This window comes from Danio aesculapii, chromosome 3, assembly GCF_903798145.1.
Source record: "Danio aesculapii chromosome 3, fDanAes4.1, whole genome shotgun sequence".
Classification (NCBI taxonomy): domain Eukaryota; kingdom Metazoa; phylum Chordata; class Actinopteri; order Cypriniformes; family Danionidae; genus Danio; species Danio aesculapii.
The window spans coordinates 40,936,712-40,950,690 of NC_079437.1; the positions used below are offsets into that span (position 1 = coordinate 40,936,712).

Consider the following 13,979-nt stretch of genomic DNA (forward strand, 5'->3'; position numbering starts at 1 on the left):
CGTTCCAACTAAATATTTATGGTAGCCTCCGCTCATGTATAATGGTAGAAAAGAGATGACTGTAAGATTAGTTTACATTGAGGAGCACGCGATCATAATGAAGAATGATCTCCCTATACTCACAGCCTTCATATCATCCCAAATCTCGCATTTGTTTCAGTTTGTGAAAGAAGAGCTTAATTTTCTTTGAAGAAATGCTTTGTGTTAATTGTTTCCATCAATTAAAACTAGAATATCTTCATGACTGAGTTCTTCTCCCTTCTCTTTTCTCTTTCACGTGTTCAAGTTTAATGTTTTGATAATGTCCACCCCTTTCGCATAAATGTGGTTGTCATCTACCGCCCACCGGGTACATTAGGTCACTTCTTGGATGAACTGGATGTTCTTCTCTCATCTTTTTCTGATTATGACACTCCCTTGTTGGTGCTAGGTGACTTCAACATCCACATAGAAAGACCTCAAGCTGCTGACTTCCAGACTGTGCTTGCATCTTTCGACCTCAAAAGAGCACCTACTTCTGCTACTCACAAATCAGGTAATCAACTAGACCTTATTTACACTCGACATTGCCTCGCTGACCAAACACTAGTAACTCCACTACAAACATCGGATCATTTCCTCCTCTCTCTCAACATCCACATTACTCCTGAGCCGCCACACACTCCTACTCTAGTTGCCTTTCGCAGAAACCTACGCTCTCTCTCACCCAACAGACTATCCACCATTGTTTCTAACTCTCTTCCTCCATCTTGCAAACTCTCTGCACTTGATACGAACAGTGCAACTGATACACTCTGCTCCACGCTAACATCATGTCTAGACAGACTATGCCCTCTGACATCCAGACCAACACGAGCCAGTCCTCCTGCACCCTGGCTCTCTGATGTTCTCCGTGAGCATCGCTCAAAACTTCGGGCTGCTGAGAGAAGCTGGCGAAAAACAAAAAATCCTGAACAGCTCATAACATACCAAACTCTTCTGTCTTCTTTCTCGACTGAGGTTACTTCTGCAAAGCAGACATACTTCCGTCAGAAAGTCAACAGTGCCACCAATCCTCGCTTGCTTTTTAAAACATTTTCATCCCTCCTTCACCCTCCTCCTCCACCCGCATCCTCCACACTCACTACTGATGACTTTGCTACATTCTTTTATACCAAAACTGCAAAAATCAGTGCTCAATTTGCTGCACCTACAACAAACACGCAAGATACACCACCAACACCACACACGCTCACCTCTTTCTCCCAGCTCTCTGAGTCTGAGGTGTCCAATCTCGTGCTATCAAGCCATGCAACCACCTGTCCGCTAGATCCCATTCCCTCTCATCTCCTACAAGCCATTTCTCCTGCAGTCATACCAACACTGACTCACATAATTAACACATCTCTTGACTCTGGTCTATTCCCTACTTCATTTAAGCAGGCTAGGGTAACCCCTCTGCTAAAGAAACCCAACCTGGATCAAACGCTACTTGAAAACTACCGACCGGTATCCCTGCTTCCATTCATGGCCAAGATTTTGGAGAAAGTAGTGTTCAATCAAGTCCTAGACTTTCTTACTCAAAACAACCTCATGGACAACAAGCAATCTGGCTTTAAGAAAGGCCACTCAACTGAGACTGCCCTGCTCTCGGTCGTGGAGGACCTCAGACTGGCTAAAGCAGACTCTAAATCATCTGTCCTCATCTTGCTGGATTTATCAGCTGCTTTTGACACTGTAAACCACCAGATCCTGCTATCTACGCTTGAGTCACTGGGCGTCACAGGCACTGTTATTCAATGGTTCAGTTCCTACCTCTCGGACAGGTCATTCAGGGTGTCGTGGAGGGGAGAGGTGTCCAACCTACAGCATCTATACACTGGGGTACCTCAGGGCTCTGTGCTTGGACCACTTCTCTTCTCTATCTACACGGCATCTTTAGGAACAGTCATCCAGAAACATGGCTTTTCCTACCACTGCTATGCTGATGACACCCAGCTATACCTCTCTTTCCACCCTGATGATCCCTCGGTTCCAGCTCGCATTTCAGCCTGCCTGTCAGACATTTCACTCTGGATGCAAGATCATCATCTCCAGCTTAACCTCATGAAAACGGAAATGCTTGAAGTCTCTGCCAACCCGACCCTTCACCATAACTTTTCAATCCAGATGGATGGAGCAACCATCACTGCATCCAAAATGGTAAAAAGCCTTGGAGTTACGATTGATGACCAACTGAACTTCTCTGACCACATTTCTAGAACTGCCCGATCTTGCAGATTCGCACTCTACAACATCAGAAAGGTCCGACCCTTCCTATCTGAACATACAGCTCAACTCATTGTTCAAGCTCTTGTCCTCTCCAAACTGGACTATTGCAACTCTCTGCTAGCCGGGCTACCAGCTAGTTCTATCAAACCTCTTCAGCTGCTTCAGAACGCAGCAGCACGAGTGGTCTTTGATGAACCCAAAAGAGCACATGTCACTCCGCTACTCACCCGTTTGCACTGGCTTCCAGTTGCTGCCCGCATCAAATTCAAAGCTCTGATGTTTGCTTACAAAGTGACCTCTAGCTGTGCTCCTTCGTATCTGCTCTCACTTCTGCAGATATATGTGCCCTCCAGAAACTTGCGTTCTGTGAATGAACGTCGCCTCGTTGTTCCATCCCAAAGAGGGAAGAAATCACTTTCCCGAACTCTCACATTCAATCTGCCCAGTTGGTGGAATGAACTCCCTAACTACATCAGAACAGCCGAGTCACTTGCTGTCTTCAAGAAACGACTAAAAACACAACTGTTTAGTCTCCACTTTTCCTCCTAATCTGCAATTGCCTCTCTGGCTATACCACTAACTGTGCCCTCTCTCTCTCTCTCTCTCTCTATAAAAAAAAAAAAAAAAAAAAAAAAAAATTTCTACTAATGTTTTGCTTCTTAGACTTTTACACGCCTGAAACTTGTCTATAGCGCTTGTTCACTGCTGCTCTTATAGTTGTGTAAATTGCTTCCTTGTCCTCATTTGTAAGTCGCTTTGGATAAAAGCGTCTGCTAAATGACTAAATGTAAATGTAAATGTAAATGTATTTCACATGCATTCACGGCTCGTGATGCAGGTGTGTGTGTGTGTGTCATCTGTTATAGTGATTGACTGCAATGCACTTTAAAAATTTAATTTTTCATTAAATTTTCATAGGACAGTTATATATAGATGTGCTGGTTGCAGAATTTTAAAGCAGTTTAACAATTTAAATGCTTCTTATTGGATATTATGTCATTTAATGCGACTACGCATGACTTTCCGGAAAGCTTACGACCTACTAACTTGTTTGCCCTAAGAACATGTGGTGCAACCCAAGTGAGAACAAATTTAAATTTAGTTACAAACTAGCTAGTAGTTACTAAGCCCCTAGTGTGGACTTTACGTTCCAGTTTAAGAAAGAACTTACGAACAGCTGTGCAACCCTACCCAGCTGGTTGGTGGAGAGGAAATAAAGCCAATTATGATATGGGGATAGTTAGGAGGCCAGTTGACAAAATTTGGCCAGGATGCCGGGGTTAAACCCATAATCTTTTTTGAAGGTCATCCGAAAGACGGCGTCAATGAGCAGTATAAAGTCCCCTTCACTATACTGGGGAGTTAGGACCCACACAGACCGCAGGCTAAGCATCCACAGCTGGCCTCACTAACACCACTTCCGGCAGCTTTCCCATGTGGTCTCCCATCCAGGGACTGCTTAGCTTCAGTGGGTGACCATGTGAAAGTTGCAGTGGGCTAGCAGTCGGCTGTGACTGAATATGAAGGAGATTTCCTGCATGCTTTAGTCAACCGCCATTGAGTGCCATTAGTTTAGTTTTATCATTTTAAATGCAAAGGTGACATTGTTGGAAATGTATTTATTATGACAACCTAACATTAACAAATACATCCTAACTTGCCTATGTCTTACCAAGGCAAGATAACTTTCATACATTTGTCATGAGGCCATTATAATAGTGTCATTATTATTTTCATGGTCACTTGTTTTCAGTGGAGCTAGATTAATTTGACTTGAAAGCATGGGACGATTACCATTTCCAATGTATATCGAGGTTTACAAAAGTCAAGGTTTTAAAACCACAAAATTTTTCTGGTATACCATCCCTACGATATGTGTAAGATTTTTTTATTTATGTTTTTTTTTTTTTTTTTTTATGACAACAGTATCTCTAGCAGAAAAGATATCCAAAGATGCTGTTTTAAATTGTAAAGAAATCTGTGTTTTTGAAACAAATGAAGACAGCAGAAGTCAATGAATTATTTGAATCATTTAGTCTGACATGTTTACTGTTCTAAAATATTTTAAATGTTTCTCAAAATAAAATATATTGTGTTCAAAGGGGGGAAAAGTACTTGTTTTAGAGCAGTAATCACAATATAGTTAAACTGTGATTTTTAATTTTTTTATTTTTATTTTTATTTATTTTTTTATCCAAGGTTATCATATGTCAGAATCTTAGGCCCATGTCTAGTTGAAAATATCGTGTCAATACTCAATACTTCAATTTTATAGCCAAGTCATTAATATGTCATTGCACATTAATTTTCAAATTTGACATATTCAATTTGTACTTCTATAGTTGAGGTCAAGCAAATTCAAGACACTATTAATAAGGACACATGACAATCATGTTTATGACATATTTATGACAAGAGATGTTATTCTGGTAATATCAAGTTGTCAGACAAAGACAGGTTATGATGTACAGTATATGATGGCATTTCAAACATTGTCACCTTTGTATTTGAAATTACATAACTTAGTGATTTACACTTAATGACAGTTGCTAGCATGAGTACAATCCCATTCATATTCATGAGTCTTATTAAAACCCCTTCAAGTAAAGTTTTACCAAATAACATAATTGGCAGTTTATCAAGATTTTTACAACTTCGCCATTAAAGTAGCAATGTTTTCTACTGTAACAAAATAAAAATGGCAAAACTAAAAATAGCACATTATAAGCTTACAATACATTAAAATAAAATTTTCCTTAGCATAAAAGTGCCAATAGGTTAAAAAAATATTGTTTTAGAGCAGGTGTCATCTTATGAGAACAATCCAGGTCCTATTAAGGTTTTATGCTGAAACATGTGAAAAACCCTTCAGGTCCTCTTTTTAAATTGCTTTATAACCCTGTACTGTCATTATAGCCCAGCCAAAAGGGACACCACGTGACTGACCCACTTGTAACGATCGGACAAATGAGGCCGACATTCATTTCCACAGAATTGAGCACAGGTCTCATTGCATGTCCATACGTCGGTTTCAATATATTCATGCGCCAAAGACATGACTACGCATACTAAATACACTTAAACAGGCTTTGTGTCGCCAGTCTGTCTGTGGTGATTCAACTCTGCTGATGAGGATGGATTGAAAGAACTGATGAGTTAATATGCAGCGGGACGCTTTTTCTTTTCTGATCTAATTTCCACGGACTGCGATATGTGATATCACTTTCCTGTCGAAAAATCTCATCACTTTGCAGGGCTCCTTCTGAGCAAGGGGAAGAAATGACTAAAACAGACATTTGCTCAGAGGACATTCAATTATTTGGTGTGGCTGGAGCGTGCTTAACAAGACTCTGTCCTTTCAAGAAGAAAATCGAGCAATAAAAAGTTGTAAAAAGCCTCATCTATCTTTGGAATAACTAGGGCCGTTGACTTCAGGGAAAAGAGCAATGACGCCTACTAATGCATTTCCATTCCCAGAGCACACAACTGCATCCAAAAAAAAATTAAAAATCTGGATTACAAGCATCATTCCAAGAGGAACCTACCTGGAATATAGCAATCCAGGCATATCCAATATTATCAAAGTTTACAGCGCCTTTGTGCGGGTTTAAGTCTCCGGGCCTGCATTCACTGTAATACTGGTTCCAGTTCACACAGCTGTTGTTGCCTGTCCCGTTCAGGCCAGAGTAGAGATGTCCCAGAAAAGATGCATTTAAGGTGCACACAACACCATCTTTAAGGGGTGGCACAGCACTGCAGCGCAGCATGCCGTTGTCCTTACTGGAGGAGCAGATGAAGGGGTCGTCTTCACCATCTTCCTTCTCATAGTACAGACTCATATACGACAGATTATATTGGCTGTGGAAACACATTGAAGACAGTGAAGAATATAAGACATTTACTTGAAAAAGACTGTAGCTGAAACATCATATGCTTGGAGACATGTCAAGATCTGTGCATCTCTTATGATGTCAGCCAGTTCAACCTTTTTATGACAAGGCACGGTTGGGTCAGGTTGTAAAATGTCATGATTTCAGTTGAAAGAAGTAAGGATAAGTTAGTGAATAAGAATTACGGGGTCAACTTATGCTTGTAATAAGACAATAATGTAGCAATAATGTATATTTCAGCTCATCTCACAAAACATTTATTATTTCTCACTGTAAATGAATCTTTCTGGATGGATGCACAATACTTCATTTATTAAACCACTGTTTCATTCACATCAACCCTCAATATAATAATATATCAATATAATATCAATATAAATTTTATCCGCATTAGGGGTTCATACCATTGTCAATGCATGATCATGTCCAGCAGATATGCGGGAACATATTCAGGCAATAAACAGCCAGGTCCAGCCCACAGACAAGCACAGTGAGTGCTAAAAATAACTTTTTATTGTAGTAAACTGGATGTTTGTATTTTATATCGACATATGTGACCCTGGATCACAAAACCTTAGGGTCAAATGTCTAGGTCAAAATGATTGATTTTGTTTTTCTACCAAAATCCATTATAGATGCATGAAGATATTTTGCACATGTGTTTTACTCTAAATATATCTCGAAAAAAAAATTTGGTTTGTAATTTGTAAGTTGTTATGTATATTTATTTAAACCCCCAATATCCAGCTTTACAAATAGTTGTATCTTCTTTAAATATTAGCATACCCTAACAAACCATGCATAATGGGAAAGCTTACTTTCTTAGCTTTCATGTTATTAATGAATCTAAAAATGACTGGTTTAGTGGTCCAGTGTCATATATAGGGTGTATTTTAATAGATGACAATGCTTGCTCAGAAGTTAAACAACAAACATCATTAGGATGCAAACTGGACATTATTTTTTTATATATAAAAATAGTATGTCTTTGAAAATTGTTGGGTAAATTAATCCACTCATTATCCACAAAACACTGAAAATAATAAGTTTGATTAATAAATAAAACGTAACTGAATTAAATATATGAATTTGGTTCACTGAGGCTTGAATATATTACACAAACTATGGGAAAAGGGTTAGAGTTATATTATACATTAAAATAATCATAACAAAAAATCCATATATATATATATATATATATATATATATATATATATATATATATATATATATATATATATATATATATATATATATATATATATATTCTTTAACTTACAGAAGTTCAATGAGTATATATTACAAACATGAAAACTGGTTTTTAAATATTTTGACCTATTATTTTCTCTATTTTTATTTCATGCTGTACGTACATCTTTGTGCTCTAACAAATTCAGTTCAACATAATTATTATAACACTACACACTCTGAAGTCGTAAAATATTTTGGAACATCATGGCAGAAATAGTAATGCTGAGATACAAAAAAACGAACAAGCTATCTGCATGTTAATATCTGAAACAGGTCAAAACTCAGGACTTCATATAATTGTATATATTACATAAACATTTCCTCAAGAACTCTTCCGAAGACCATTCACAGACCACTAAATTGTGCCATTACACCAAAATACATGACTTATAACCCAACCAATTTAGACAGCTGTAGTCTGAACTCAAACTGTTTTTCATTAAATATGCTTTTTCTGTTGTCCCATTTAATGAAGGTGTGTGTTCGTTTAGCGCTCAGGGGACCGATGCTCAGCATAGATTTATTGCCAGGTTGCAACGTTCAGTTTACAAGACTGTCAGCAGCTGAAATGCCATTGCTGCTGGCAACAGTTGGCTGCCACTTTGGATCATATCGGTAGCGCTGACATGCTCCCAGCAGAGAGAGGGTAAAAGAGGAGAAGTGGGGTAGATGATGCAGCACGAACAGGATTGTACTTACTCTCTCACTTTGCTTGGCATGAAACACCGATTCCTAAGAAGTCCAGCCCACAGCTGCACCCCGACAATTCCGAATATAAAGAAGACAAAAAAGCACAGCAGGAGAACGTTGCCTAACATAGGCAGAGTATCTAGAAGCAGAGTGACCAGTATCCTCATACCTGAAACACAAGAGATCACAGATGCATGCACTTTAGCTATCCATGGATTAAAGTACACATGAAAGCAAAACTAACCATTGATTTTGTTAGCTCACATTGTTAGTTTTGTAGTGAAGAATTCATCTGTGTATGTCATTAAGAAAAAATAAATAAATAGTTTGGTCGAGTAATCTAAAATTAAAATCTGAAAATGCACATGTTTGTTTTCAGTTCGATTCTCATATTACATCTGAGGTATTGGGCGTGGCTAACATACGTAACCACACCCCTCTAAAACAAAATATTAAATAAAAACAAAAAACAAAGCACAGTGGGTAGCACAATCGCCTCACAGCAAGAAGGTCATTGGTTCAAGCCTCGGCTGGATCAGTTGGCATTTCTGTGTGGAGTTTGCATGTTCTCCAAGCGTTTGTGTGGGTTTCCTCCGGGTGCTCCAGTTTCCCCTTACAGTCCAAAGACATGCGGTATAGGTGAATTGATTAAGCTAAATTGGCCGTAGTGTATGTGAGTGAATGATTGTGTATGGATGTGGGCATCCGCTGTGTAAAACATGTGCTGGATAAGTTGGCAGTTCATTCCGCTTTGGTGACCCCAGATTAATAAAAGGACTAAGCTGAAACGAAAATGAATGAATAAATGAATGAAAACATAAAACAAAACAAAACAAAAAAATTAAAACAAAAACAAAAACACAACAAACAATAAAAAACAAGCAAAACAAAACATAAAAAAAATAAAATAAAAAACAAAACAAAAATAAACAAAATAAAACATAAAAATAAATAAAGAAATTAAATAAATAAATAAATAAATAAACAAAACAAAACATAAAAAATAAATAAAATAACAAAACAAAACAAAAAAATAGAATTGGACATATTGTACAGGAAAACAATCCAGAACAATTACACTTTCATTGTTCTGATTGTTGAAAACTCCTTTGTCTATGACCGTCATGTTGCACTTTATCCTCTTTTAATAGTGTAATTAGTGTAATATAAATTAAATGGCCAGCCTAAGATTGTAGAAAAAAACACCTTTAACCTAAACTGGTCCCACTTGTGATAATGCTTGACAGAGCAGAGAAATTGCATATTTTAAGTGCCCTGCTGAGGGACTAGAGCAGCTGCCTGAGTCTGACTTTAATGGAAAATTAAGACTTAAACCACTGCACAAATACCCATTCCCATTATCCCTCACTGCAGGCTTTCACAATCACTGACAAAAGCTAAATACCTCTCATGAACACCATGGCCAACATTTAAAGGTAGCAGTGTGGTTACAAACAACTCCTTTAACAATCTAAAAAATATGACAACAACAACACATTGTACCCTGGCAGCCCCTACATTAGCACAGTGACAGCAAAGTTACACTCACATTATCTTGACAATGACCATATTTTACATACTAATAACTCAATCAGAACTATGTAATTACTAAAAACACCAGTCTTAAAAGAACAATAAATATATAGTTCTGGATTTATAAACACAGATTTAACTATTATTGTAAATGAAATGAAATCACTATTTTATGATGATTGTCAGAGTGATGTACATGAATGTGAATGGCTCTAAAAAGAAACAGTTAATTGTTGTTCATGCCTTATTAGTTCCAAATGAAATAATGGAGTTTTCATTTCCAGAACCTATTTGTTGCATCTTATTTGAGGAGTTTTCAATCTACAGAGCATGTCATCTTCCTCAACTGTCATTACTGCATCCAAAATGTGTCCATGCTTGTGAAAATATATCAAACCTTTCAAAATTAAACATTTTAACTCTCCTGTGTTCTCTTTAAAAATGTATTGTTTAAAGAGCACCTATTTTACCCCATTTTAAAAGGTTTTAAGATAAGTCTTTTGTGTCTCCAGAATGTGTCTGTAAAGTTCCAGCTCAAAACACCCATCAGATTATGGGTGAAAATGTATGTATTTTTTGTTTTTTCAGTCGTACAATTTTTAAAAAGGAGGTGTGGCACCCAACCCCACCCCTAAACCCAACCGTCATTGGGAGATGAGCAAATTGTACAAAAATGTACAAATTAGATCATATGAATTGATACGAATTAGCCACTAAATCAAAAGGTTACGAACTGCCATGAGATTGTGTTGATGAGTCACACACAATGTCGTTACAAAGTTCACGCACATACACACAGACACACACACATCACGCAAGTTTAACTTTGCAATGTTTTTGAACGGCAAATGTGACAGGATACACATTAATATCCACTGCTGTATGGATATCTGTTATGTTAATGTACAAAATAAACCTGATTTAACATCCACAAACTGGGATTGAAGCATCTTCTTTTATAATTGTTCTGACACGCGGCTGTGGTGATAAAGTAAAGATGGTAAAAATCGCTGTAATTCATTAACACATGCTCTGTTTTAAAACATTTTAAACTTGTAAAACTCATTCTTGATCACACTTGATGATGATTGATGATCACAGCGAGCACAGTGAGCTAATCTTTTAATCCCAGTTGCTTTGCGCACATCCTGTCTTGTTGATATGATTATACATGCTATGGAGAAATGTTAATACGCGGCTGTCAATCAATTTGGTAGGTGAGAAACCGCATTCCCACGTCATGTTGCGGTGGGCCTCAAAATGGGAGGGATTAGGATCCTATTTTAACATTAGGAAATTTTAAAAAAGAGGTTTATTGTGTTTATATCACTCCAATATGACTGTGGACGCACTATACACACACAGTTCTGTCCAAACAGCTTACAAAAGATGATTTTCATCATAGATGCCCTTTAATGCTTTTTCATGGAGGAGAACTCAAATACTGATGAATGAAAAATCTAAGTAGTGGTCACCTGAACCACAAGGCTACATGCTGCTTCTTATTTCAGCAGTTGTGCACAAATTACATCTCTCCATATTTTCTCTAAAGAAAAGTGCATTTTTCAGTGATTTTCATCTGGATAATTGCCTGGTACAATGGTCAGTTGAGAGGCATTTTCAAAAGCTTTGCATTATACTGTATATCATGAATGATATTTTAGGAAATTACATAAAACAGCATGTTGCTTGAAGCAACATTGATTGTACTGTTATGGAACTATAAGGCCATGTCAAACATGTAATGTACTTGTACATTACTAATACATACACTACTATCATTAACTAAAGCCCTGTGGATTACCAGAGCTGGTTCTAAATCATCAGTTCTGACTCTACTGCTTAGTACCCCTCTGCTGCTTTTGACACTGTGAATCATCAGATTCTTCTATCTATCCCTTTCTTCTATCCACCCTTCTGTCAATAAGCCTGGGGTAATGTAAGATGATCAGCTGTCGTTCAAGGATCACATTACGCACCCAGCATGATCATACAGGTTTCATCTACACAATATTAAAAAGATAAGACCCCCATGCTGCACAACTCCTTGTCCAAGCTTTTTTCATTTCTGCATTCCTCGAGTATACTGTACATCACTTTACATAAAAGCATTTGCTAAATGACTAAATATAATTACACTCACCAGCCACTTTATTAGGTACACCTTACTAGTACCTGGTTGGACCCCCTTTTGCCTTCAGAACTGCCTCAATCCTTCATGGCATAGATTCAACAAGAGACTGGAAACATTACTCAGAGATTTTAGTCCATATTGACATGATAGCATCACGAAGTTGCTGCAGATTTGTTGACTGCAAATCCATGATGCAAATCACCATCCCAAAGGTGCTCTATTGGATTGAAGTTCTGGTGACTGTGGAGGCCATGTAAGTACAGTGAGCTCATTGTCATGTTCAAGAAACCAGTCTGAGATGATTCGTGCTTTATCACATGGCATGTTATTCTGCTGGAAGTAGCCATCAGAAAATGGATACGCTGTGGTCATAAAAGGATGGACATCGTCAGCAACAATACTCAGGTAGCGGTGACATGATGCTCAATTGGTACTATTGGGGCCAATGTGTGCCAAGAAAATATCCCCCACACCATTACACCACCACCAGTCTGAACCGTTGATACAAGGCAGCGTGGATTCATGCTTTTAAGTTGTTGACGCTAAATTCCGACCCTACCATCTGAATGTTGCAGCAGAAATCAAGACTCATCAGACCAGACAATGTTTTTCCAATCTTCTATTGCCCAGTTTTGGTGAGCCTGTGTGAATTGTAGCCTCAGTTTCCTGTTCTTAGTTGACAGGAGTGGCACCTGGTGTGGTCTTCTGCTACTGTTGCCTATTCGCCTCAAGGTTCGAGGTGTTGTGTGTTCAGAGATGCTCTTCTGCATACCTCGGTTGCAACGAGTGGTTATTTGATTTACTGTTGCCTTTCTATCAGCTCGAACCAGTTTGGTCATTCTCCTCCTCTGACCTCTGGCATCAACAAGGCATTTGCGCCCACAGAACTGCCGCTCACTGGATATTTTCTTTTTTTCAGATCATTCTCTGAAAACCCTAGAGATGGTTGTGCATGAAAATCCCAGTAGATCAGTAGTTTCTGAAATACTCAGACCAGCCCATCTGGCACCAACAACCATGTCACTTTCAAAGTCACTTAAATCACCTTTCTTCACCATTCTGATGCTCGGTTTGAACTGCAGCAGATTGTCTTGCCCATGTCTGCATGCCTAAATGCATTGAGTTCCTGCCATGTGATTGGCTGATTAGAAATTTGCGTTACGAGCAGTTGTAGAGGTGTACCTAATAAAGTGCCCAATAAGTGTATACAGTTTAATATGTTTTAACTTGCTTCGATGCTTTTGTAATAGTTGTTTAGGTACAATGTTAAGAAATGCTAGATACCTGTAAGAAATTCTGCCATTATTAAAAATGAAATGTGTATTACATTTAAAACTACACTGTAAAAATGCTAGGTTCCACACAACTCCTTCATGTTGTCACAACACAAATCGATTAAGTTAACCTTTAACAAATTTAAGTGGATTGAACAAAAAACAATTAAGTTGTCCCAACAAAAATTCAATAATTGTGTTGATTCAGCTGTTTGAACAAGCAGCAAATAATTTTTTTTAGTGTAGATATTCAGTTGATTTGTAAAAGACTTTGACCATTTTAGTAATACATTTCTATTTTCCTGAATAACAACGCCAGTGTGTGGTACAATGTTGCCTAAAAGCAACAAATTAATATTTCATAAATAAAACTAAATATATATTAAAGGGCACCTATGGTGAAAAATCTACTTTTCAAGCTGTTTGGACAGACATACTGTATGTGTAGGTATGTAGGTATAATGTATAGACCGTCATATTGGGGTGATATAAACACACCCAGTCCTTTTTTTTAAATTTAACAACATAAAAACGGTGGACCAATTGGAGCAGTTTTCACACCGACCTCAACTTGACATAGGAGTGCGGGTCCCCCGCCCAGCAAATTGATTGACAGCTGCATATCAACATGTCTCCGTAGTAACGCGTATAATTATATCAACAAGGGAGGAAGTGCGCAAAGCAACCGGGAATAAAAGGTGTGTTCAGTTTGCTAAAATCATCAATCATCATCAAATGTGATCAAGAGTAAGTTTCACAAGTTTAAAATGTTTTAAAACAGAGCATATGTGTAAAGAATTACAGCGATTCACTTCAGATTTAATTCATCAGCACAGCTGCGTGTCAGGACAATTATAAAAGAAGACAATCCTAGTTTGTGGATGTTAAATCAGGTTTATTTTGTACATTAACATAACAGATATCCATACAGCAGTGGAGATTAATGTGTATCCTGTC

General features: G+C 37.8%; 1 protein-coding gene across 3 annotated transcripts in view; it reads right to left on the reverse strand.

Annotated features, from left to right (window-relative positions):
- cacna1ha (calcium channel, voltage-dependent, T type, alpha 1H subunit a) overlaps window positions 1-13,979 on the reverse strand; it is a 114,035-nt gene that overhangs the window by 86,810 nt on the left and 13,246 nt on the right. For all 3 annotated transcript variants that reach the window (XM_056453998.1, XM_056453997.1, XM_056453996.1), the window contains exons 4-5: window positions 8,091-8,250; window positions 5,796-6,108 (exon numbers count right to left, since the gene is read on the reverse strand). In XM_056453998.1, the coding sequence (XP_056309973.1) occupies window positions 5,796-6,108; window positions 8,091-8,250 (473 nt within the window). The remainder of the gene's footprint in view (window positions 1-5,795; window positions 6,109-8,090; window positions 8,251-13,979) is intronic.